Source organism: Aedes aegypti, chromosome 2, assembly GCF_002204515.2.
Source record: "Aedes aegypti strain LVP_AGWG chromosome 2, AaegL5.0 Primary Assembly, whole genome shotgun sequence".
NCBI classification, from domain to species: domain Eukaryota; kingdom Metazoa; phylum Arthropoda; class Insecta; order Diptera; family Culicidae; genus Aedes; species Aedes aegypti.
This window is the reverse complement of record NC_035108.1, coordinates 146,431,768-146,458,611: the sequence shown is the minus strand read 5'-3', so window position 1 is coordinate 146,458,611 and position 26,844 is coordinate 146,431,768. Positions and strand designations below refer to the sequence as shown.

Here is a 26,844-nt window from a genome sequence, read left to right as displayed (position 1 = left end):
TGAGCGAATTTGAATTTAGATGTCCAACGCTATAGAAATTCAATACATGATTCAAATTCGTGGCAATTAGGGCGTGAATTTACATGATCATTGATTCTGATGACAGCACCACGCGAACAACCAAGTCTGTTTTCAAACGTGGTCGGTGCAAGTCGTCGCGAGTAAATTTTCCTTTGTCAATTAAACATTTCTTCATAGCTTAGGAACGGAGAAAGTCGCAAGAAATATACTGTTTTTCCAGCGTTGGGCCTGATTCAAAAAGTGCGTATTATTAACAAATGCTGCTTCAATTCATATATCTATCCGAGAAGATTCGAAATGAAGGCGAAGCATCCGAAACCGAAATTATTTCAGCAGATGCGGCAATGAAATCATCCATTTGTGTCAAAATGATCGCTTCTTTTATATGCATCTTAAAAAATTTAAAGAGTGCGGGTAGGCGTTGTTTAAAATCACTCCGTCGGTAGTATATTATCATTCATAGCACTATGGTCGCTTGATTTTCCACATTAACAGATAATTATTATAGAAATTGGTAGCTCTTCCAGAAACCGTATCAAACACAGATCTCAAAATATGTGTTTTTAACTAGCAAGTATTATATAACTGCTGAAATATATTCATACACTGCAACATTTTGCTCTAATAAGTAATAATTTAACACTTTGGATCGGTTCCAGCCGTTTTTTGCATCGGAATTAATGAATCAACAAAATCAGCCATTTTGCGCTCGCTGCGGATTCGGTCAAAGCTGAGGAAAGAACACGATAGGGACGTTCTGATATTCTTAACCCCTTACCGGCAGCTTCATTTTTACCGTCTACAACTTTTAGTTTTTAGTTTCTCGACATTTTTGCACCATTTCTTAACAAGTTCTCAAAAAACTCTTCTAGTTTTAGAATCTATGTCAAAATTGATCATTGGTCATCTGGATGTGGAGATATTCCAAAATTTCTTGGGGGACCGACGCGTTAACCATAGCCCACGTTAATTTCTCAGACTACAGATTTTTTATCGTATTCAGATATTCACTCCTCGGAATGATACATTAATGCGAGTATGTTGTGATAAAATTATGCAATTTGCTGCTGTTGTCTTTGAGTAATGAGCATTTATGTTTCTGGTACCATGCTGGACAAATAAAGATCTTGAAAGCTCAACACACTCAAATTTATCTGCCGAGACTCGGCTTTCCAAAAACCGAGAACCGCACAGCCGAGCGCTCGGCAGTGAACTCGGTTTAATCGTTTTAACCGATAAAGTCAGTTTGTATAAGAGGTTTCAGGTACTGTTTTCAACTAAGAATGTCGGCATTACAGAAACTGAAATCGCAGCTAAAATTAAAAACAATCATTTTGATACCGTACAATCGTAAAAATACAGCATACGGTTCAAAGTGCCTGCTCCGGATATGGTACAGATATGGCCTGCACCGGATAAGTCACGAAACTTGGAAATTCTACCAAGTACCTACTTCACATTTACTCCGTGACAACAAAGCACGTAAGAAACGATATTGAACGCTACAAAAAGAACAACAAAAATGTCATTGGCGTACTTACTAAAGATCTCGTGCAATCTTAGTTCCTCCCACTTCACTGTTTGCAGAATTTGGACCACTTTTTGGAACTTTTTAACTATATTTAACTATAAGGTATAGTGGGGGAAGTGTATCAGTGGGGTAAGTGGATCATTTGTCCATAATCAGCATAAATACTTGAAAATGTTGAATGTTTTCGCACCATTGCTTCGTTTTAAGTTATATTCTTACGTCCACAATAATACTACTGCAAAACAGGTAAAACACGTTCACCAACACAAGCAAACTTGTAAGCTGCAAAAATCAATTAATTTCAAAATTGTTTTCTATCAATCAAAAATCCATTGTATCTCTGTCTAAAATCGAATACTATTAGTTTTTTCAGTTCTAATTGAGTGAATCGCAATGAAAAATGTGTGATTTTTATAAATAAATACAGATAAATTGAACATGGTACACTTTCCCCTACTTTTAAATGGGATGGGGTAAGTGGATCAAGCATTGTTGTAGCATATTAACAGACTGCTTATGCGAATTTGAATAAGTTTGAATATTCTTAAATGTTGTTTTCCTTTAACTTTTTTCATTCCTAGCTTAAATTTGTCAAAGTTCCATAGAAAATTTGAATTAATGCACCTAAAAGTATTTTCAATCTCTCTGGTATAAAAAAATATAAAATAATGAATATTTCAAAATTCAAACAAAACTTTTCGTGGTTTATCTAAGCTTAATTGCGATAGAGCAAAATAAACAAATTTACCAATTGAAAGCATTTCATTGTACCTTATTTAACGATATAAATTGTTCTAGACGGTACCAATTATATTCACGAATAGAATAAAAAGATTTCAGTTTGTTAAACAAAAAGAAATGCAACTATTATTTTTAAACTACAAGTATTTTTCGAAAACATCATTAGAAATAATCCTACAATACGTCTACAATACTTATGAGAATAAAATAGATGATTTTACTCCAAATTATTTTAGTTACAATTTTTTTTAGTGTGAATAAGTGTACATATATTTTTTATGATATTTTGATAAAATAAAGGTATTGTATATCCACTTGAGTCTTGAGTGTTGGATTATCCCGGTTGTTTAGGAGACTGTTCGAAACCGTCGTCGGGAATCGAGGGGAATCTCAATGTATTCCATCCACATCAAGTAATGATGCCAATGTTGTTGAAACACATGCTTATGATAACTATACATACTTTACGCGTTATCAACTATTGCCACTTATTGAAGTGTTTCATTGAACCTGAGTTTTGACCATTACAAACATTTATAACAAGCTGAATTTTGTTTAGTGAAAGATACTTTTATAAACATTCCATCCAACCGCCCCTCATTTTTCGAGCCGTGCAGCCGGCAGTTGAGTGTCAACAACAGCTGTTTTGGAAATCTGATCCGACGCCCACTCTGCTGTCCTTGTTGCTCTACTTGAAAGAGTAACAGTGCTCGTTTGCGCGCGAAAACTTTCTCGCTCATTGTTGCTGCCAAATCTGACACCGACTGTTTCACCGACCGTTTAAGGCAACACCTGTTTCAAACGGTCGTGAACAGTTAGGAACTGAACGATCAATACTTTTCAATTTAAAAAGTATCAAAATGTAACATAACTTGCACTAATAACATGTACGAGAGTAATTTCATTCTTACAATACATAATTACATCACATTTCTTTTGAGAACCGATTTGTTTTATTGGTGATCCACTTACCCCACCATGGTGGGGCAAGTGGATTATTTGGTGCAAATTTTTAAGTCCCTCATACTCAATACATAACAATCAGAAAAATCGAAATACATGTCGATTTGAAGTATATTAGTCCATCATTTGTTATCCACAGAAAAAAGTTTGAATTACATTGTTCACGTTAGCCGTACATAACAATGAAGGTGACTATTGATTTTTCTGTACCCACTTACCCCACGGTACCTTATTAACTTTTACTTATGTACGGCCGACGAACTTTTCCGGACCGAAATGAAGTCAAGATGGCGAATGAAAACCGATATATCAGCATTCAAGCAAAATCTAAATTTGATCTCGACAATACCTTTTGAATAAGCATAATTTTGATCATCCTTTGAGACCAATAGACGAGTTCCAGTGCGTATTTTCCTCTAAGAAAATTTTTGTTGCTGGTGAGTAATGGAAGAAAATTTCTTCGCTTCGAAGAAATTGTTCGCCGGAATTCACCTACAAGTAGTGGGCCGGTTTCAGCGAGAATTACTCAATATGAATTGCTGATCAAACGTATATATTACTCATTTGTTCTTTATTGTAGTTGACATATAAGCATTCTACACGTGGATTTCATTGTATAGTTACATCAAGCACTAAAGCATTATCAATACACGATCACAGTTTCGTTCTGTTTTACCATCCGTTGGAGCTGCACTTGGCCAGCGCAGGGTAATCGCAGCGATTCACGTTGATGCCGAACTCCAAACCGGCAGGGCAGTCCTGTTCGTAGGCACGGCCACCGTAGCACTTCATGAACTTGCCGCAGTTTCCACGAACCGGCAAATGGATTGGGCTATCGATATCGTCAGTTCTGGGGCAACGAGAGTCGACAACTCCCGGAATGATTTTGTAGCCATCTGAGCTGTACTCCTGTTGAGGTGGCTTCTGTTGAGGTTGTTGCTGTTGCCACTGCTGCTCTTGCCATTGTGGGTATTGGGGCTGATTTTGCTGCTGGTGGTGCTGTTGCTGTTGATATTGGTGCTGATGCTGTTGTTGCAGCTCTAGTTGGTGCTGCTGCTCTTGCCACTGTTGCCACATTTGTTGGAACTCAGCGTAGTATTCCGGAACAGCCGAAACGCCGACAACGGCGATTACCAAGCAAACTGCTAAGGCTGTAGAAGAAATAAAATGAATACTGAAACACTGAAGATCGCCAATTTTGATCACAGCACAATACCTTTCATGGTTGGTTGTTCTGCTTCTGGTGACCGTGAAGAAAGTGATGTCTTCCTCTCCGATCGGGGATATTTTTATACTACCTTACGAGCTGCTTCCGCGTCGGAACTGGAACCATGTTTGTTTTATCAGCAAAGTGAGATTTCAAGTTTAGTTATCAATTCACGGTTCGTATCGCATAATATCGTCCATAATGTAAATGGAGTTAATAACCTATATTGGTTTCGATGCGGATGTGTGTTTTGTAGACCTAGGTCATGGATTTGGGGTTTCTAAGAACCAGTTGTTATCTGGAAGAGCACTTCAACGTACTCCACCGAATGTAATTAGAATTAGCAATTTTTGAGATACTGCGGAGCCTTACACGACTTTCCGTCCACTTGGCCAGACGATTCGAGTATCGTGGGATGAAAGTGTTAACGATTTATTGTTAAAATGGCATTGTTAAACCGAATGCAAATGCATTACGTGGATATTACAAATACAGTAAAGTGACCACACGGCAATTTTCAAATTGATATTACAGCGACAAAACTATTTGTTTGACTGAAAAAATAATTTATATCATGTTTTAGCCCTAAAATGATTGTAGAATACATATCCAATAGGGAAAATGTTTGATTGGAAACGAGATCTGAGAGGGCATCCCGCGTTTCGCGAGACATATATGGTCGCTTTAAAATACAGCCAAGTCTCTAATCAGTATCAAATAGGTGGCAAGATTATTTATCATTTAATACCACATTTGATCCAATGCTTCACGATTGCGTATCCCGAATAAAAAATACAAAACAAAAACAATATAACGTATTGTAACAGTACCATTAAAAACATTGAAAACACAATATAGAATATTGTAATATTACAGTACAATTACAGTACAACATATTGTTTTGAACAATTCGCTGTATGGTATATGAGGTTTTTACAATATAACGTATGGGTTGTTAGGTATCGTAACAATACAAACATTAATATTTTCTCATACTAAAGTTTGACAAAAACAATAAGATGCATTGTTTTTTATTGGTAATAAAATTTAGTGGATTACGGTTAACAATATTGTTTTGTATTGTGTTCAATGGTAATTGGTGTATTGTTTTACAAAACACAAACAATTCAACAAAATGCATATTAATTTATGGTGAAAAGAATAGAATTTGTGATTTTTATGGACTGTTACCAACTTACCAGATATTTGTATTAACAGTAACAAAAGAGTTTGAACTCCTATATAGAGGCATGAATCCTCAACATTGTTCAAGGGGAGTGGCGGTTCCATTTATGAGCTGCAAAATCCCTAATAGCCGTTTTCTAAGCTGGTATAATACGAGTAAGTTTTATGATTCTTAGTGCGGTTTACACCGCTTAGTATACGGATGTTTAAGATTTTCCGACTTATAAATGGAGCCGCCATCCTCCTTGACATTGTTGCATTCGTCCTTAGAAAAACCACAGTCAAAATCACTTATTTTTACAAAACTAAATATTAATACTTTTCAAGTATTTTTACCCGATATTTCTTGCTTTCTGAACTTGTTTTGCTTACTTCTATCAGTCAAGCTACACAGAAAAAAGTAACAGTTGTTTTACACGAAAATAATAATTCGGCCAAAATTGTAAGGTATAAAACCATTTAAGTCCAATACAGTGTTCTGTTACAATATATTAAATTATTATTGAATTGTATATTGAATGAAATATAACGTTGCTTCGACATTCGATTACAATACGCTGTATTGTATATAATGCGTTATATTGTACATTATTGGTTTATTCCATTCATTGAAAGGTCCGTTTTTATCCGGGATTCTATGCATAATAAAACAGGGGTTCCACATATACAGATTTATCTGTTATGTTGTTATACAGATATCGATGATCACCGATTTGGAGATTTTTGGACATAACACGAGTTTTGGGGCCTTCCTTAGCCGAGTGATTAGAGTCCACGGCTACAAAGCAAAGCCATGCTGAAGGTGTGTGGGCTCGATTTCCATTCGGTCCAGGATCTTTTCGTAATGAAAATTTCCTTGGTTTCCTTGGGCATAGAGTATCATTGTACGTGCCACACGATATACGAATGCTAAAATGGCAACTTTGGCAAAGAAAGCTCTCAGTCAATAACAGTGGAAGTGCTCATTGAACAAGCTGAGAAGCAGGCTTTGTCCCAGTGGGGACGTAATGCCATAAAGAAGAAGAAGAACGAGTTTTGAGCACGATTTTAGAACATATAAAAATGCCATATTTTTGCTTAGTTTTTCTCTGGACACCGATGATGCACAGCTAACAGCCGTGCTATTCCACCTCCCTAGGATGGATGAGACTTACCCGATACGATGAGTGGGTTAATAGTGCGGTAGCCCCCATCCCGTTAAAACTTAAGCAAGTCTCCAAGTACGTTCCAAATCCGACGGGGGGGGGACCCATTTCGCATAAAGAGGTTTCGCATAAGGACGTTTCGCATAAATTTTCATACAAGAACAGGTAGCATTTTAAAGAAGGCATATAATTTTGATTATGCCAAATTTCCATTATACAATCTCCCGCAATCTCCCACCCCCAAATCCGACACTTTAGCCGATGGAAGTAGGCTCACTGCTTGCAAAAATTACCATGAGATCCCGAAGGCGACTACTTAAGACGGAGGAAGGTAGCAGTTTAGAACGAGGACCCAACAAAATGGAGAACATCTCAGACAATACGGTAATGGAGGTTGAAGCAGCAGAAGGTGATAACGCAAACAAGTTCGCCAGAAGCGAAAAGCTAGATCGTTCGCAGGAAACACCAGAAAGTAGCAGCAAAGCGTTACAAGGGCAGAATTCTGAATTGTAGACTCCAAGGAGGACTACGATTTCAAAGCTCATCGTTCACACCGAAATCGAGCAGCACCATTTGCCAGGAGGGTCTAACGGGGAATTCGCAGTTGACGGAACTCACAAGGGAAGGTCACGATGGTGTTACACGGGGTTTTCAACCGGACTACTTTTGTTAGATTCTACATGTAGAAATATGGAAAACCCCAAATCCTTTCGGGTGATGGACCAATGGTGCAGCCAGGAGGGGCTCTGAAAGGGGCAATTTTGTCCGTATATTAAGTTAAGAGAAAAATTTACAAAAAGATATTTCCAGTATTTATTGAGATGGTTACGAATAAAACATACATTAATGTATATTTATAATGTATTTTAGATGCTATAGGCGCAACCAGGATGGGTCCTTTTTTCATACTTTACCAATGAAACCAAATTTATGTTGGTGTCAATATTCCTTTAACATCATGTCGTCCCCTTGATGCTACAACTAGATAACTTGATATTTGAAATTTTTGACTTCAATATGTCAAAACATTATTATCAATTAGATCTGCAAAATATCCACAGCTCATAAGTGTGTGATTGAAAATACATAAGTTGATATTTACTTTCCAATCAAATTCTCTGCGATTAGCCATCACCTTGTACAACGAGCATATTTTCAAAGTTGCACATCTCAAAATTTTGATTTTCGAGTTATCTAGTTGTAGCATTAAGGGGACGATGTTATCCTCAATACCTTTCATAGATCCCGAGACAAACTAAATGTATTTTCAGAAGTGTAGTAAGAAAATGCTTGTAAAGGGGCTAGTAGTTAGTACAATGTGGAGGATATGGAGATACAAATCTTACTGACAAGGAAAACCTCTGAGTTTATAAATGTGGCTGTTTTCCAGATTAAAAATATGTGTAGAATTGCAAATAAAGTTAAGATATGAAACAGTATTGTAGCCGGTAAGGGCAGAAATGTAAACATTTTTTTTCGTGCTATTATTTTCTTAGTTTTTCGAATATACTGATGTACATAGTGGGTATGCTTGAATTATTTATAGTTGTAACAAAATAAAAGACATTTACAATTAATAAAATTTTAATACGAACAAAATTTCTTATTCACTTATTTTCTCATTTTTGCAAGCCTTTTTATGTCAATTCGTTTGCTCAGTTGCATTGGTCTCTATCTCTCTATCAAGCGTTCCTTATATGTTTCCAAATTGGAATAAAATAATCACAGAATTTCAGGGAATTCTTTTCTTCCTATTTCTCTTCTTTGTATATCTATCCTTTGGATCGCTTTTAATATATTCTTTCTCTTAAAACACTTTCTCGGAGTAGAAAAGGCGTTATACATGGTTTTCAACCGGCCTAACAACGACTTTGTGGCCATTCGGCGCTAGTCGAATCATTTACTTAGAAATGAAAAGAAACTTTTCGTTCAACCTAAAAGTTCGTCACTGGTCCACTGGTTGCTACGGTGTGAGTTGTCTACTTTTTACAGTCATATAATTAGACAGGGCTAGTTTTCCGTCACTGAAGAGAACAAGAGTAATCTTTGAGATGTTGGTAAAGCTAGTTTATTTAAAAATCCATTTCAGAAAATGCAATGTACCCTGAAGAGATATGGATTAGTTTTAAGTAACATTCTACATAACCTGTTACGGAAGTGTGTGTATTGTAAAATTCGGTTTGTTCTTGTGTTTTGTAACGGTATTTTATATTTTAACCGACGTTAACACCCGAACGTATCACCTGTTGTTCAAATTTTCAATCTTGAAAAAAGCCCCGTGGTTAATATCGGAAGTTTTCCTTGGTAGCATTTCTTGTCAGTACGGTTCGTATCTACATATCTTCTACATTGTTAAACTACCCCTTTTAAATTTCCTTATAACTGCACAACTGAAAAAAATGCTTGTCTTCTATGAAAGAAATTAGAAAACCATGAAGTGAAAGGAATATTGACACAAAAATAAATTTGGTTCTATGAGAAAAGTATGCCAAGAGAAGAACCAATCTTGGTTACGCCTTTGGCATTTAAATTACATTATAAACATATATTTATATATGTTTCAATCGCTACCATCACAATAAACATTGAAAAAAAAAAATCTTGTCATTGTTAGGAAAATCCTGCTAGGTGAATTAACGAATAGGAGCAGTTGGCGCGCATCGAGTAGAATCACGCCACGCGGCACGCCGATAAGGTGTTAGGGCGCTAAGAATGCGCTAGGTAAGCATAATTAGCAAATAAAAGTGAGCCAGCAGCGTGGCTCACTCTCTTTCCTGGTCAAGCAGTAATAGTAGGTAGTTCCATAAGTAACCTGTGTGTGAATAAATCTAGTATAGTTTAGTTTCTAAAAACTAATTTGTTACGTGAAAATCCCTAACTGGTGTCAGAAGTGGGATCGCGAGTGCTTTATGATGTTAAAAAGTGATATCGACAACAGCTCTCAATGCAGAAGCTGACCCGTAGAAGGCAAGCGCTCAACGCAGAACGCAACCGGACGTCGAATGATATACGCGATATATCGTAACCCACAGATGTTATTCAAACTCACGTAAGTTTCACCACATTTTTTTCTTCTTTTAAGTGAAAACAGTGTAAACGTGTTTCATAGTTTTACAAATGGCTCCTACCACTAGAACCGACGAGATTGAGCAGCTCAAAACTATGGTTAATGAGCTTAAGGCACAGCTTTCAGACCGTGCCAGAGATGACCCATTTGAAGTAAACGATCTTTGGTCCGAGTTGGCCGAATTGCGTACTCAAATGGCCAGAAATTAGCAGGGTGGAGATTTATTCAAACTCCCTGACCCTTTCAAATTCCTGGTCGAATTTACGGGCAATAAGAAAGAACTTTCTGCTTGGCTGGAAGAGGTCGATGACCTATATAATGACTTCAAAGTCAAAACTCAAAATGGAATGAAAAATTCATTCTACTAACTAAAACCAAGATGGCGTCAAAATCCAAGATGGCCGCTAGATTTTTTCACTCAAAATAATACTCTTATTCTTCACTCGACTCGAATAAAACACCAACGATTGAAAACTTGTTTCTTTAATGTACAAAAAATAACGTTTTCATTGATTGCACTCGCCATATACGCCAAAATCGTAGAACATGATTTAAAAAATCGTTCATTTCATAGGGTAAATACCATTGCTCACCTAGTTTCTGTAGCCTATCTTACGCAATTTTTCCTCAGCTTTCTGATGGTGATCTCAGAATTCAAAACGAGCGGTGCGCTAATGGTGAAAAAACGATTTTTCTAACAAAATTCAAGATGGCGGCCAAATTCAAAATGGCCGCCAAAATTTTTTTAACTTTAAATGAAAGCTATATCCTTTCTCATACGATGCCACTAAGTTTGCTATGTGTTCCAAGCGAAATATGAGACATATCACGTTAAGAAATACCCTATATTTATCAAAAAATGGGCTTTTTCGCAAACTGTTTAGCTAGCTGGCGTACGAGGGGTCCAACAATTTGAGAAAACAGAAAGGACCACCCTTAAGTTTTATCAAAAACTAGCGATCAGTGACATAACATTGGAATTCTAAAGATGGGTGCCGATGGCGGCCTGGTTTCAGCGAGAATTGCTCACTAATCTATCTACCCTTTTCCGCATGCGCAAGGGTGATAGGACCCATGCTCATTTTTATAACGAGACTAGTGAGCCCGGCAAACTTCGTCTTGCCATCAAGTAGGCTGTTGAAAAATGCTTTGGATCGTCCCATACAAAATGACAGTTTCATTCACGCTCGTTTTTCCGACTTTCCCGGTGAATATCCTGGGATTTTTACACACACAAACACGTCGGAACACTTGACGAACAAAACGGAAAAATAATCATTCAAATCGGTTGACCCGTTTGGAAGCCATTTCGTGACATACAAACACAACTCCATTTTTATTTATATAGATTAAAGAAACTAATACAAGATTGAAAGCGAACTTACAAATCCTTCAAACTTATCCAACGAAAATTTGAAAGAACAGCTTATTTAAAAAAAGAAGGGTACATTTCTGGTGAAATGATCACTGTAACAACGTGATGCTATGCCACAACCTATATTCATAAGAGAGGAAAATATTTGTTTAAAAACAAAATTGAAATATAAACACCACCAAGAAGTCATAATACCGGTGATCACGCAGCGGTTCAGCAAGACCATATTGATGGTCATACCTCCGGTGGCGGATCTTATGCATTGAACATTTCCTTGGCGTCCCTGGGCATAGAGGCACATGTACAAGAACGGTAAATTGACAAGGAAAGCTCCCAGTTAATAAAAGGCCTATTTTATTCGCAATTCACAAATTTCGTAACGCTGAAGGGAGCAAAAAACGTTGTGGGTAATTGTCCTCAAATTGTTACAGCTCATACAGAATATGTAGAATTTCCATACAAAAAATGGTATGAGGAGGTTGGTAGGTGTCAAAAACGGAAATTTTCGGCGTAATGAAATTTGTGTATGAACACTGCGAAAGTGCCCACTGAGCTGATAAACAGGCACTGTCTCAGAAAGAATGAGAAGAAGATAGTTGCCAAAAAGATATTTCGAAAGAATAGCTGACTTATAATGAAGGGAAAATGTATGATGAACATGAACAAGCGTCATTAATTACCAGTTTTCATAAGAGACGTATTTTTACCCGCAAAACAAGATACTGCACTGTATCTCGTACTAATGGCTCATTCGGGGTGATGGCGTTCGGGGTAATGGGATGAAGCCGCTGAAATACCTCGTAGAGAAAGTCAAAACGAGGCGGATTCAGAGAGGAAAAATGTTCTTCGAGCTGAAGAACGATCCGGTGATCAAGAGCTTAGCCTACCAGGAATTGATTGCTGAAGCGTAAACACTTTAACTCAGGAGGCAGTGGCTGAGTGCAGATATCTGGACGAGATCACATCCAAAGATGATCTGCAACAAAAGTTGCGATTACAGTGCGATATTGGAGATATGGTCATGACAATCCGACTTTCAAAGTCGAACCATGGCACACAGTTAGCGACGATCCGGCAATCAGTGGCCGCAGTCAAGAAACTGATGGAGAAGGAAAAAATTAAAATTGGATGGTCAGTTTGCCAGCTGAGACTCGTCTCCCGAGCTGCGAGGCCACCGTTGAGGTGCTTCAAGTGTATGGACTTCGGACATCAGGCGGCGATCTGTAATGCTCCGGACAGATCCGAGTTGTACATGAAATGCGGGGAGAAAGTTCACTTCGAGAAAGATTGCACGAAGCGACCAAAGTGTTTATGTACTTTGTAAACCGGAGAAAGGAAACACCCATGTAACGGGCAGCTTTAAGTGTCCCGCGTATAAAAAGCCGATTGCATCACGACAGTAGTGGAGGTAACGCAGATCAACTTGAATCATTGCAACACTGCACAGCAACTGTTGAAGCAGTGAACAACGGAAGAAATGACGCGACGTTGCGATTATAGCTGAGCCGTATCGAGTACCGCTCGATGCCAACTGAGTGGCGGACAGCACGGGAATAGCGGCGATACAGATGATGGGTAGGTTCCCCATCCAAGAAGTGTTTTCTAGCTCCACAGAAGGATTCGTAGTCAGTGGTGTCTACGTAGGCAGCTGTTGCGCTCCTCCAAGGTGGACGCTTGACAAATTTAGGCGGATGTTAGAGAAATTGGCCGATGAGCTTGTCGGTCAGAAGCCAGTAATAATTGGAGGAGACTTCATTGCATGGGTCGTGGAGTGGGATAGCAGAGTAACCAATGACAGAGGTTACAACCTTCTGGAGGCCCTGAAAAAGCTAGATCTCCAACTGAGCAATGAAGGTACCGTTAGCCCATTTAGTAAAAAACGGACGAGAATTACATGGTCCTTCACTGGCGGGTAACATAAACTGGAGGGTAAGTGTAGAGTATACCCATAGCGATCACAATGCAATCCGCTATACCTTGGCCGATGGGGCTGCTCGGCAACGCTCCATCGTGCAGCAGTGGAATAGGAAGGCCTTCGAAATGAACCTTTCGTCGAAGCATATCCCGGATCTCGATGCGGTGAAGCTGACAAGGACAATGGTTAGGGCGTGTGACATAACAATTACGAGAAAACGGAAGTCACCAAACAACCGGCGTTCCGTATACTGGTGGAACGTGGAACTCTGCCCTCTTCGTGATGCTTATCTTAAAGCCAGGAGACGATATCACAGAGCGAGACACAAGGAAGTCGGAGAAGAGTGGAGAAATGTATTCCAGCAAGCTAGAGCTTTCACACATGAGATTAGGCTGAGCAAGTCTAACTGCTTCAAAATGCTGTGCCGAGCAGTTGATTAATTCTTGGGGGGATGCCTACCGAGTGATAATGGTGAAAATCAAGGGTTCAGCGACGCCGGTCGAAACGTGTACGGACAAACTGAGAGTCATCGTCGAGGGTCTATACCTAAAGCTTGACCCTACAATTAGAGTTTTCAATTTTCCTGAGATTTGACATCCCGGGAAACGGGAAATAAAATTGTCATTTCCCGGGAATTCCCGGGATCCCGGGAAATCCTTTAACGTGTAAATTAAGCTAATTTGATGCAGTTCTTTGATTTTTTTTACATTTAATGTATATTATGGGCCCTATTTTATAAGTCGAGTCGATCGAAATGACTCGACTGAAATCACTGTCGACCAAAAAATTCGCTCGACACGGCTCTGTTACTCGAGTTATCATTCTATGTGACCGGATTACTATGGTAGTCGACGTGTGACAACTGAAATATGCATGCTTACTTTGATCGACAATGACTACAGATGAGTCACTTGAGATTGCTCGATTTTTAAAATAGACCCCTATATTTTAGAACAGTAAATAAGCACGATTATTTCTCTCATTTGTGAGTAATTTATCAATGTTTCTACAAAAATTCTGTTGGCTTCGTTTTTTGATAGTTGAAGCCTTCATCAGGTCATGCTAGACAAATCATCTTAAATTCAAATAATACTTGCCAACATTTAGAAGTCTATTTTTGTAAATCGAACCATTTTATGTGACTCGTCTGCAGTCACTGTCGAACACAGTAGGCATGCATATTACAGAAGTCACCCATCGACTACCATATTAATCCTGTCACATAGAGTGGACAGCTGTCGAATAATTCGAGTGACAGAGTCGTGTCGAGTGAAATTTTTTGGTCGACAGTGACTCCAGTCGAGTCGTTTTTGATCGACTCGACTTATAAAATAGACCCCTAATCAATCATTTCAAACACTTTAATAAAAACCAACTAGAGCGAGATGGATCAACGAGGTCCGAGCAACAAAAATATAGAAATCATATAAAGTTTATAAACCTACTCAAATCATGGAATAAATCCCTCGAAAGTTCCTTTATATTGTATTGCATATGAACTTTCTTGGAAAAGCATATCGTCAAAAATATATGCATTTATTAATAACTATTTGATTACGAAAAAAAAACCCATAAACATCAAAATATAATTAGTAATTTAGTGAGGACATTTGTTGGTATGATGTGAAAAGTAAATTGTGCGATAGTTTACTTGAATATATATGCTCAATTCTTCATTGAGACAGAGCTTCCCGGGAAATACGGGAATCCCGGGAAATAGAAAATCATTTCCCGGGAAACGGGAATCCCGGGAAATCTCATTTCCCGGGAAATGTTCCCGGGATTGAAAACTCTACCTACAATGTGGCCAAACACACCCTATGGCAATGAAGAGATAGGAAATGCCGAAGCTCATCAGATCTACAACGAAGAGCTTACAGCAGCGGTGAAAGCGCTGAAGCTGAAAATGACCCCGGGTCCGGACGGAATCCCCAACGTTACACCTTGGTACTAAGATACGGTGCATCACTACAGACACTACAGACCAAACGGAATCGGGAGAAGTTAAACAGCGTGTTGAAGTTACGGATTACGGTTAAATTTCACCGTAATCTCAACAGCTGATACACAGACAAACAGACGTAACACTGATGAAATTTCCATCGGCCACTCATTTAACGGTCATTTCAAATTTGCTATGCTACAAATCTCACAACCAGAGGCGCACGCATCGTTTTTCTTCGCGTTTGACGTTTCACACTATCGCCATCTGTCGGTCTTGTTGCACGAAACACCTTTTCGTGCAACATGCTAACCAGATGATGGTAGTGTAAAATGGGCGATGGATTTTGAAGAAATTTGTTCTAAGTGTTACGTATGTTTGTCTGTGGCTGAATTTCGGTGAAAAATCATCGAACAGTTTGTAAGATCATTGAACAAAATCATATAGAAAAACTCGAAAATGGTTCGACCTGAAATCGAACTCCCGACCTATCTATCAGGAAGCAGGCTTGCTATCGCCAATCCAGCTTTTACTGCTTGTTAGTGGTGTACGAAAATTGAAACTAAAGGAGCTCATGCCTGTCAACACGCTTTAATTATTTTATGGATTCCTGTGAAATTTCAACATTTTTTTTCAATTTTTTTACAGTATTCGGTAAAAAATCACCGGAATTCGTTAAATTCCGACGAAGTTACGGTGTTTTATTTCACCGAACTGTTTAGCTGTTGAGATTACGGTGAAATTCACCGTAAGAGCTTAGTGTGAAACGATTTAGTAGTACGGTGAAAACAGTGCTGCCACTGAACTGTTTGTAAATATTTCGCGAGGTTACAATAAATTTGTTTGTTTCCACGTTTTTTTCCGGTAGAATAGTGTATTTCGCAGGAAAATCTGTAATTTTGTTGTTAACCCGTACAGTACTGGACAGAATAAAGTACGCATTGGCCGTTTTTCCATACAAAATGGTCATGTTTGGAGATCTGAATTTCAGCTTTTAGTGGTCCGATTGATCCGAAATTCTCACCACAGCCTAGATATAACATAGATTTTACTCAATTAAAATATCACTGCATTTAAAACACAATCTTTTAAATTATTGAAAATCTCTCAATTTGCAAAAAATTGCAAAATTTAATTTTGAAAATATTTTGAAAACAATCAGTTTTACCGAAAAATTATGTTGTGCAAACTTGTGTGTCTTATCAAAATGTACATTTTTGAAGAAGGACATAATGCTCTAAGTATTTTCATTTAAAAATAATTTTTACTTTAAAATTTTGTAATTTTTATCAAAATTTGAGATTTGCGGTAACTTAAAAGACTCCAAACTTGATCATTTTGTATGAAAAAACGGCCAATGCGTACTTTATTCTGTCCAGTACTGTATAGGCCTGAGTAAAAGCAAAAATACTAAAACCCTTACCACTCAGCGAATAAATCACGGATTCAAATAAGTTTTTGTCAGTATACTGGCTCACATATCTACTTTCTAGAAGTGGCCAGACGAACTCAGAAATACTCCTCTAGCCGGAGTTATTGAAGTGGGTTACTGGGTCAAGTCGGGTAAAAAAGGGCGATTTTTTGGTACACGCCAAGTTATCTTTATTCATTTCCAAGGGCAATCATTTTAATTTGCATGAATCATTAAGATCTGATATTCAACATTGAAAATTAATAGTTTTGCACCGTTTAGAGTGTACCAGATGTGGCCACTCGGACTTGATGCCCTGAAGAATCGGCTCTAGATTTGTTAGGTACTAAACCGTTTCAAATTTCTAAAAGTATAGATCGAACATACAAGTTCACTAAAATACATTCCCATAAGCTTGGCAGAGATGTTATGATAAAAATTGTGCACTTTATCTTTAATTTGAGGCATCCCGGAGACCCGAAAATGGTCATTTGTAGGATCAATCAAATGCAGTTAACATAATTATTCAATTTAATCGATTATGTGAAGGTTTATACTGATGCGTTTTTCTTAAAACTTAAACATTATAACCGATTCTGGAAATTATCTGTGACTTGAAATTTGCCTACCTCCAGGGGCACAGAAGCACAGAACTCTTGTCACCTGATCTGTCCCAGTGATCCACCGCAATAACTCCGGCCACAGGAACATTCCTTTTACCACTTTTAGAAACTAGATATGTGTACGAGTATACTGACAAAAAATCATTAAAATCTGTTTAGAATTCGCTGAGCCGTGAAAGTTTTAGTAATTTTTCTTTCACTCAGGCCTATACGGGTTAACAGATCAAATTCGGTAATTTATTTAACAGGATACTGCAATTTATTCTAAATGTGTAGAAGGTATGTTGATAAACAATCCCGATATTTGGAATATAATGACCAACATGATGGTGCAAACAATGTCTGGCTTACAGCGCAACTGGCAAGCAGAGCAGTGAAACGAGACGCAGAGAGTAGCGTTTGACGTCGGGTCGTCGAGACGCCGATTAACCGGAAGCCAACCTCCCACCGGAATCGTCGGACCGACCTCGGCACTCGACAAGTCAGTCTGTTGAAGAGAGGAGACCATCGGGCACGATCGGAGTAGGCTAGACCCTCCGTCGGCCAACAGATATTCCTCCGTCTGGGAACTCTCCATCCAAATGCGAAAACTCTATTAAAAAAAGTAAAGACAATTATACCAAGGCTATCTTGAGCAAAGACATAATGAATAAAAAATGTCACCTTTTTTGATATTTATATGATAAAATTAATCAATTTAATTACTTCAACAGGCGATTGGAAACATGTATGGCTTTCTTTGAATGTTTTGAGTTAAACGAGTAACAATTTTTTTATACCTTTTCAATTGATATAAATTTGGAATATTTTGATATAAAAGAGGAACAATGTTTCGAATCATGTAATGCTTGTTGACTATCTACTGCTGACTACAATATACGCTTGATCATCATCCTGGACCGCTTCAACGAGTAATCATCGCCTTTGAAGGGATTCCATGTCATACCTTTCCCATGAAACTTCGTGTGATCGACTTTTCCGGACAAATACTGACCGTTGAGGTTGCTGAAAATAAAATAAGAATAATCGAAAACTGATTCAACCGATTATAACTAAACCCACCTGTAATGTCCTTTTCGATACCACCATGCACCAGTCCAGTCTACTCCACCATTATTTCCTGGAATATCATTGTTCATATCCATTGTGGAGAATTTCGATCCCCTATGGTAAGATAAACCATCTCCTGCCGTTCCACTATAGTCACCAAGCTTCGTGATAGCGAAGGATTCGTGCTCATTGCCAACAGCAAACAGTGAGTATTTTGCCACTACCGTCGAATTATTGAAATCGTCCAACAAAACGTGCAATTCATATGGCGCTGAATAGGTCAAAGCGTGAATAGTGTTCAAACCTAGCCAAAATTCACCATTCAAACTTCCAAATCCATTCTTGTATTCTCTCCATCCGCGGTAGAAATTTACCGAACCATTGTAACGATTCTGAATCACTATCCACCCTCCACTTTCGTAATCTTGATCGCAAAACACAAAGAATGGTTCACCAAATCCAAGATCGGGTAGAAGTCTAGCAATTCCGGACACATTCCTCGGCGCAACATCGCAGCTTTCGAAATATCTTTGCTCAACTGGAACCGTCTTGCGAATCGCAGTCGACTCACTTCTCGTTGGCTGAACTTGCTTCTGTCGGTGACTTTCAACTAAAAGTGACTCAATAATCGATACACTACCGGCTAGTGCTTGTAATTGACCTTGAGAGTGATTTTGGAATTGCTGGATCTCCTCTCTAGCAGCGCCAATGTCTTTCTGTGCCGTGTGCATCGACTGGCCAAGATTATCAACCAATTGCAAAATCTTATCAAGCTTCGACTCAAGTGAGGAAAATTGCTCCCGTGATGACACTTCCACGCGGGTGATTCTGTAAAAGCGAGTGATGTATGTACACTACCGTGCAAAAGTTTTGGGTCACCCCCAAAAGTTGTTTTGTCCATTCTCTATTATAACACGTCTAATTGAAACATTCTACGGCTCATTCGAAAAGCAACCATTTAATCAAAGTTCGTAGATATTTAAACCAAAAATATGTTTGATTTAAATTTACTAAATTTTTACTAGAAGTTTTGACATTTATCGAAACTTTTATTGAAAAACACGTTTAATTTTCTCAGCATTGGTTCGACCGAAATTTAAAATGAATACGGCCTTACAACTATAGTCTTTTATTGTTCTAAGGGCATGTTCAAAATAATTTTGGTTAGAAAATCAACAAAACAGCCAGGCAAGTAATTGTGCAAATGCTTGAGGTCACCCCTCAGTATGGTGTATGTAATTATGAATCGTTAGGGCGGTTAAAATAGCGACAAAGTTTGAAAATCCAACCTCCCATATCATCGTTACGACCTTTATAATGAAAATACAATTCTGCCAAATTTCCCTTAATTTCGGTGGTAATTGGAAATAGGCCCAAAGACGATGTAGGTTATATGGGAATTGCAATGAAGCCGCAATTAGACGCATGATCGTAGACATGGACAAAACTCCTAACTCTTGCACGCGGGTGTACATCACTGAGATCCATGCAGTTCATTCTCTTACTTGGTGTCCAATATCTCCAGTTTTGCAACTAGCTTCTGGTAATCGAGACCGGGTTCTGCCTCGCTGCTACTTGACAACGCTGAACCTACCGCGCACGCAATCCCCTTGAAGCAATATATCACGGCGAACAAAATCGCCCAAAAACGGCACCGAACCATGCTTGCTTATGGACCAAGATCACGAATGACACTGCACGCTGTTAAGAAGGTACTGAACCGGTTCCGAATTGTGTCCAACGAACTCCAATCACAGACAAACAGACATAACAGTTAGAACAATTATCAATTTAGAACATAGTACCACGAACGCCCAATGCTAAAACTACCAATTTTCGCCATCCGTACTCTACTTGGTGTTAGAGCACATACGTCATACTCGAGTGAGCTGTTAGCATACTACCAAATATTAGAAGCGAATTTTGCTGTACGATGAAATGAATTGGTCGGCGTTAAGTCAGAGGGGACCAAGTACAAAACTTGGGAAAATTGAATTATTCTCTCATTAGATGCGAAATTACCTTACCTCCGTTTCACTTTGACCAGATTTGATGAATGCTGTAAACTGCAAGAGATATGTAACAAATTTACTTTGGATGATCAGTAAAAATCTATAAAATTGGGCAGTCAGAGTGGACCAACCGCTTATTTCCATAATAGCGAAAATAATCAGCGCGCTGAGAAATGCGAGGAAATGAAAAACATTTCAAGAGATTTGTCAGATTTTTTAAATCGAATGATTTTTCTACTTATCCATCAATAGAAATTTACAATTATTACTAAATTCGATGCATTTGATTTTGATTTTTGACATTTTGGATGGGTGGTCAGAAATTGCAACAATTTCTGTGCAGGCAGAGCAGACCAAGTGTTGGAAAGCAATAAACTGATTGATTATTGCATTTTTTGAGTCAATTTCAGAGTCCGATAGAAGTTTATGGTAGTTCTATGGTTTATGGTAGTAGCGCTAGACCCCGCTTATTGGACCAATATATTTTGGTTGGTACTCAAGATTTTCACTTGGTCCACTCTGACTGAACACATATTTGAATATTTATGGTCTTCAATGCCATGACCATGCAAAACCTTAATTTTCAAGCTATCGTAATGCCATTGATTTCGGTATTTACGGATGGATTATTGAAGAATTGTCGAAGAGTCCTGATAATCTGTTTACGTTAGAGATATGCACCCAGTTTAACCATATAAGCATTAAATGATTTTTATTTTCCTAGAAATTGTTCAGTCAGAGTGAACCAACTCACTGAACGCTGGTCTTTAGTTCAGTCAGAGTGGACCAATTACACAAAGTCCATCAAAAAATCGTTCTATCAGAGGTTTGGATTATGATTTTTCATGATTATTACTTCAAAGTATATATTGTTTCAAAGTGTATATTGTTTCAAAGTAACACAAAGATGTGTAGAAATATTGAACCAAAATTTAAACGAATTCAAAAATTACAGAGCGTTAGACTTTAAACCCATTTGTCTCAAAATATGAAAAATGTCACTTGGTCCACTCTGACTTAACGCCGACCAATTCGAGTGTCATGTCTGTTCACCTATGCTACAATTGTAAATACCTATAGCTTGCTACAACCGGTAGCGATTCGGTAGTTGAGCACGACAGCAACCATGAGGTAAATCAATTAACACTTTTTGTTGTGGTTTGCAACGACATGAACGAAATCGAAAGTCTCTAAGACGTTCCTAAATCTTCCATCGCCAGAGGAATGAGAAGTAGTTTCAAAGCATGATAGCATTCTAGAATGTGACAATTTTAAAACTAAGCAGTTGGTTGGTTGAGTTCAAAATTTAATCTTCTGCTTTATTTCCAACATTCATTATATCTCACATTATTAGCTGTTATGTGTTAAACGTTAAGTTATTGGGGTCAAGTGATTTGGCTCAATATTAACCAGCTACTTTATGCGAGTATCAAACAACGCAAAGAGAAGTAGTAACCATTAAATACGCATAAAAAACCTCTAATAGAACTATTTTTGATAGACTAAGGTGTGGCCCATTTAGAATTATTTGAATAATTTGGATATAATTAAACAAAAATTCATTCTGTTTTAACTCAAATAAAGCATTACATGTATGATTAGAAGGCAAAATAAAAAAAAGCATATCCATCCTCTTTTGCAAGAAGTTGTAGGACTTTACCAGAAATACGGTTCAATAATGAGGCGATATTCAAAACTGAAAAGGCATTAGATGGATCTTTTTCAGTGGTAGTAAAAACTAAGTCCTGAAGCAAAGAAAGCACCATAGAAGATGAACTAAAACCAAAAAGTTATCCATTTATATTATGCTTGATTTCTAATCACTACTTCTACGATCAAGTTTCCTAATTACTAATAATTTATTTATTAGTATCATTCCAAACATTACATTCATTTCTTATATCTAGGTGTTCTGTGTTATAAGACAACACTATCATCCTAGTTTTTAACACAAATTTCAGATTTTATTAACATTTTGTTAACAACATATTACATTTCATTTGCCGTTTTTAATTTTGAAATCAAGCCTTCATGCCAAACACTGTCGAATGCTTTTTCTATGTCTAGAAGAGCAAGACCAGTAGAATAGCTTAAAGATTTGTTGGAACGGATCAAATTTGTTACACGTAAAAGTTGATGAGTGGTCGAATGTCCATGGTGGAATCCGAACTGTTCATTGTCAAAAATTGAATTTTCGTTGATGTGGGCCATCATTTTGTTCAAAATAACCTTTTCAAAAAGTTTACTGATGGCGGAAAGCAAACTGATTGGACGATAGCTAGAAGCTTCTGCAGTTTTAAAATTGGAACAACCTTAGCATTTTTCCATTTGTCAGGAAAATATGCTAATTGAAAACATTTGTTAAATATATCAACTAAGAATGATAAGCTACTTTCTGGAAATTTCTTGATGAGGATGTAGAAAATTCCATCATCGCCAGGAGCTTTCTTTTTTTTATATATAATAGGTAGTTCTCACTTCTTCCAAATCAGTCTCCCAGGAATTTTCGAAAAAAATCTCTTGATTGAGAATATTTTCGAAGTCTCGAGTAATTTGATTTTCAATTGGACGCTTTCAAACTGCATAGCAAGTTTTTGAGCTTTTTCGCAATTAGTTAGTAATAATTTGTTTTCCTCTTTCAATGCCGGTATTGGCTTCTGAGGTTTTTTCAAAATTTTAGATATTTTCCAAAAGTGCTCAGACCCAGGGTTCAATTGAGAAATTTTATTTTCAAAATTTTTAATTGTGAAAAACGTTTCTTGATTTATTTCTGCAAATCCTGCCATATAATTTTCATAGCAGGAAATGCCTTCTCCTCACGTTTTTAAGACGGATCAAGAGTTTAAGATCATCGTCTATAATCACGGATTCAAATTTTGGAATTGCAATGCTCCTGGCTTCAATAATGGAATTTGTTGAAGTTTCAAGAGCATTGTCAATATCGGCTCGGAAATAATTGGAAGTGAAGCTGATAGGATTGAGAATTGCTTCATGGGATTTTTGAAATGTAGCAGCACAGCTAAATATATGTTGTAAATTTTATTTTGTTTTCATGCACATAATTGGAGCTTCAAAATAAACTTAAATGTCAATGACAAATAGCTTATTTTTCAATCGAATGCACTTCAAATTAACAATATCGTGTAACAATGAGGCATCTGTAGTTGAAAATTAAACGTGATGCTGTAACAATAGATGAATTTTGATTTACTTTTACTATACTCTTCTGTTTACGCTACATTGAAATTTATATTATTTGTTTATCTGTGAGGGACATGATCAGAATCAAAATCAGCATGAGTAACTAATTAGCTACAAAGATGACTAGAGTCGATTAAGACCAAATCAATCGTAGAAGGATTTCTAGAAGAGGAAAAACAAGTGGGGCTATCAGGGTATTGAATTGAGAAATATCCTGAAGAGCACTCATCAAATAACATTCTGCCGTTAGAATTACTTTGAGAATTATTCGATGACCGATGTATGGCATTAAAGTCACCAATGACAACAAATTTTGACTTATTGCGAGTCAATTTTCGCAAGTCAGTTTGGAGCAAATTAACTTGCTGTCCAGAGCATTGAAAGGGCAAATAGGCAGCTATAAAAGTATATTTACCAGACTGTGTTTCAACAGAAACACCTAAAGTTTCAAAAACTTTAGTTTCAAATGACGAAAACAGTTGATATTTTATACGGCTATGAATTATGATTGCAACTCCTCCACATGCCCCATCAAGTCGATCATTACGATGAACAAAAAAGTTAGGATCTCTTTTGAGTTTAGATCCAGGATTCAAATACGTTTCAGTAATAACTGCTATATGCATGTTATTAGCTGTAAGAAAATTAAACAGCTCGTCCTCTTGATTGTACCCCGTTTGGCATAAAGTCGTTTGGCATAAGGTCGTTTGGCATAAAGCCGTTTGGCATAATGGTCGTTTGGCATAATGGTTATTTGGCATAATGGCCGTTTGGCATAATGATTGACTTGAAATAAATATCAGCATTTTTTAAGCTTTTACCGAGATCAACACCACCGAGCCCACAGCAAAAAATTTTGGTAGGTTCTAAACAAGCGTGGTGTTCGTTCAGAGATTATCTGAGCTAAGAATTTCAAAAATTGTTGTGACATTATAGAGCATTACTAAATAAAACTCGTGACGGGTCTCTACATCTCAGAACATAGAGTACCCTTGAGCTTGTTGCGATATACATATTTGCTTGCTTGCTTATTTGGCTTTACATCAATTATCTTGATAAAGCCTCGTCAACAATATTTCGCCAATTCCCTCGGTTCATGGCCGCTTCTCTCCATCCTCGACTGTGACCCACGCTCTCCAGGTCCTGGTGTACCTGGTCAATCCACCTAGCTCGCTGCGCCCCACGCCTTCTTGTTCCGACCGGATTCGTGGCGAACACCATCTTTACAGGGTTGTTGTCCGGCATTCTTGCAACATGCCCTGCCCAGCGTATCCTTCCAGCTTTAGCTACCTTCACGATACTGGGTTCGCCGTAGAGTTGAGCGAGCTCGTGGTTCATCCTTCGCCGCCACACGCCGTTCTCCTGCACGCCGCCGAAGATCGTCCTTAGCACTCGGCGTTCGAAAACCCCAAGAGCTTGCAAGTCCTCCTCGAGCATAGTCCACGCCTCATGCCCATAGAGGACTACCGGTCTTATGAGCGTTTTGTACATCGTGCATTTGGTGCGGGGGTGAATCTTTCTTGACCGCAGTTTCTTCTGGAGCCCATAGTAGGCACGACTTCCGCTGATGATGCGCCTTCGTATTTCCCGACTAACATTGTTGTCAGCCGTCAACAAGGATCCGAGGTAGACGAACTCGTCCACCACCTCGAAGGTATCTCCGTCTATCGTAACACTGCTTCCTAGGCGGGTCCTGTCGCGCTCAGTTCCGCCAACCAGCATGTACTTTGTTTTCGACGCATTCACCATTAACCCGACTCTTGTTGCTTCGCGTTTTAGGCGGGTGAACAAATCTGCCACCGTTTCAAATTTTCTCCCAATAATATCCATGTCGTCCGCGAAGCAAACAAATTGTCCGGATCTCGTGAAAATCGTGCCTCGACTGATAAGTCCGGCTCTCCGCATGACACCTTCAAGCGCAATATTGAACAATAGGCACGAAAGTCCGTCGCCCTGTCGTAGTCCCCGTCGAGACTCGAACGAACTGGAGTGTTCGCCCGAGATCTTCACGCAGTTTTGCACACCGTCCATCGTTGCTCTGATCAATCTTGTGAGCTTCCCGGGAAAGCTGTTCTCGTCCATGATTTTCCATAGCTCTATGCGGTCGATACTATCGTATGCCGCCTTGAAATCGATGAACAAATGATGCGTAGGGACCTGGTACTCACGGCATTTCTGGAGGATTTGCCGCACGGAAAAGATCTGGTCCGTTGTCGAGCGGCCATCGATGAAACCTGCTTGATAACTTCCCACGAACTCGTTTGCTATAGGTGATAGACGACGGAAGAGAATCTGGGATAGCATTTTATAGGCGGCGTTTAGGATGGTGATTGCACGATAATTTTCACACTCCAGTTTGTCGCCCTTTTTGTAGATAGGGCATATAACGCCTTGCTTCCACTCCTCCGGTAGCTGTTCCGTTTCCCAGATTCTGACTATCAGCCGATGCAGACAAGCGGCCAACCTGTCCGGGCCCATCTTGATGAGTTCGGCTCCGATACCATCCTTGCCAGCGGCTTTGTTGTTCTTGAGCTGTTGAATGGCATCCTTAACTTCCCCCATCGTGGGAGCTGGTTGATTTCCGCTGTCCGCTGTGCTGACGTAGCCATCGCCTTCGCTGTCCTGACCTTCTGTGCCTGTGTTCTCTGCGCCATTCAGGTGTTCATCGTAGTGCTGCTTCCACCTTTCGATCACCTCGCGTCCGTCCGTCAAGATGCTCCCATCCTTATCCCGGCACATCTCAGCTCGCGGCACGAAGCCTTTGCGGGATGTGTTGAGCTTCTGATAGAACTTCCGCGTTTCTTGAGAACGGTACAGCAACTCCATCTCTTGGCATTCCACCTCTTCCAGGCGGCGCTTTTTGTCCCGGAATAGGCGGGTTTGCTGTTTCCGCTTCAGTCTGTATCGTTCCACGTTTTGCCGCGTACCATGCTGCAGCATTGCAGCCCGCGCTGCATTCTTCTCCTCTAAAACCTCCTGGCACTCCTCGTCGAACCAATCGTTTCTTGAGCTCCGTTCCACATATCCGACAACGCTTTCGGCAGCGTCGTTAATGGCTGCTTTGACTGTCCTCCAGCAGTCCTCAAGAGGGGCCCTATCGAGCTCGCCCTCATCCGGCAACGCTGCCTCAAGATGCTGCGCGTACGCATTGGCGACATCCGGTTGTTTCAGCCGCTCGAGATTGTACCGGGGAGGGCGTCGGTACCGTACATTGTTGATGACGGATAGTTTTGGGCGCAGTTTTACCATCACCAGGTAGTGGTCGGAACAATTTGAAAACAGTAAATTGGCAAGGAAAGTTCGCAGTTATTCATCAAAGGAACGCTCATAGAATATGTCGCTGCATATCAAGCTCTGTCCCAGTTTGGACGTAACACTCGCTGAAAATTACTTGATAAAAGAATGTTTTTTTTTTTCGCTAAATATCAAAAGCTCTAATCAAAAGATCTATTAAT

General features: G+C 38.8%; 2 protein-coding genes across 2 annotated transcripts; both read right to left on the bottom strand.

The window, feature by feature from the left end:
- Positions 1 to 3,792: 3,792 nt before the first annotated feature.
- LOC5564236 (GATA zinc finger domain-containing protein 10) lies at positions 3,793 to 4,627 on the bottom strand. Its single transcript, XM_021842634.1, has 2 exons — positions 4,473 to 4,627; positions 3,793 to 4,407 (listed from the first exon to the last, which is right to left on the bottom strand). The coding sequence occupies exons 1-2, from the start codon at positions 4,477 to 4,479 to the stop codon at positions 3,929 to 3,931; spliced, it is 486 nt and encodes a 161-aa protein (XP_021698326.1). The 5' UTR covers positions 4,480 to 4,627; the 3' UTR covers positions 3,793 to 3,928.
- Positions 4,628 to 17,894: 13,267 nt separating this feature from the next.
- On the bottom strand, positions 17,895 to 19,885 carry LOC5574239 (microfibril-associated glycoprotein 4). Its single transcript, XM_001661244.2, has 3 exons — positions 19,682 to 19,885; positions 18,189 to 19,004; positions 17,895 to 18,131 (listed from the first exon to the last, which is right to left on the bottom strand). Exons 1-3 carry the CDS (start codon positions 19,837 to 19,839, stop codon positions 17,996 to 17,998), a joined length of 1,110 nt encoding a protein of 369 aa, XP_001661294.1. The 5' UTR covers positions 19,840 to 19,885; the 3' UTR covers positions 17,895 to 17,995.
- Between the last annotated feature and the right edge of the window lie 6,959 nt (positions 19,886 to 26,844).

Coding starts and splice junctions, on each gene's coding strand:
- LOC5574239 (XM_001661244.2), bottom strand. CDS start 19,839: ATGGTTCGGTGCCGTTTTTGGGCGATTTTGTTCGCCGTGATATATTGC. Junction 19,005..19,681: donor CTGGAGATATTGGACACCAA/GTAAGAGAATGA, acceptor TCGCTTTTACAG/AATCACCCGCGTGGAAGTGT. Junction 18,132..18,188: donor TATCGAAAAGGACATTACAG/GTGGGTTTAGTT, acceptor TTTTATTTTCAG/CAACCTCAACGGTCAGTATT.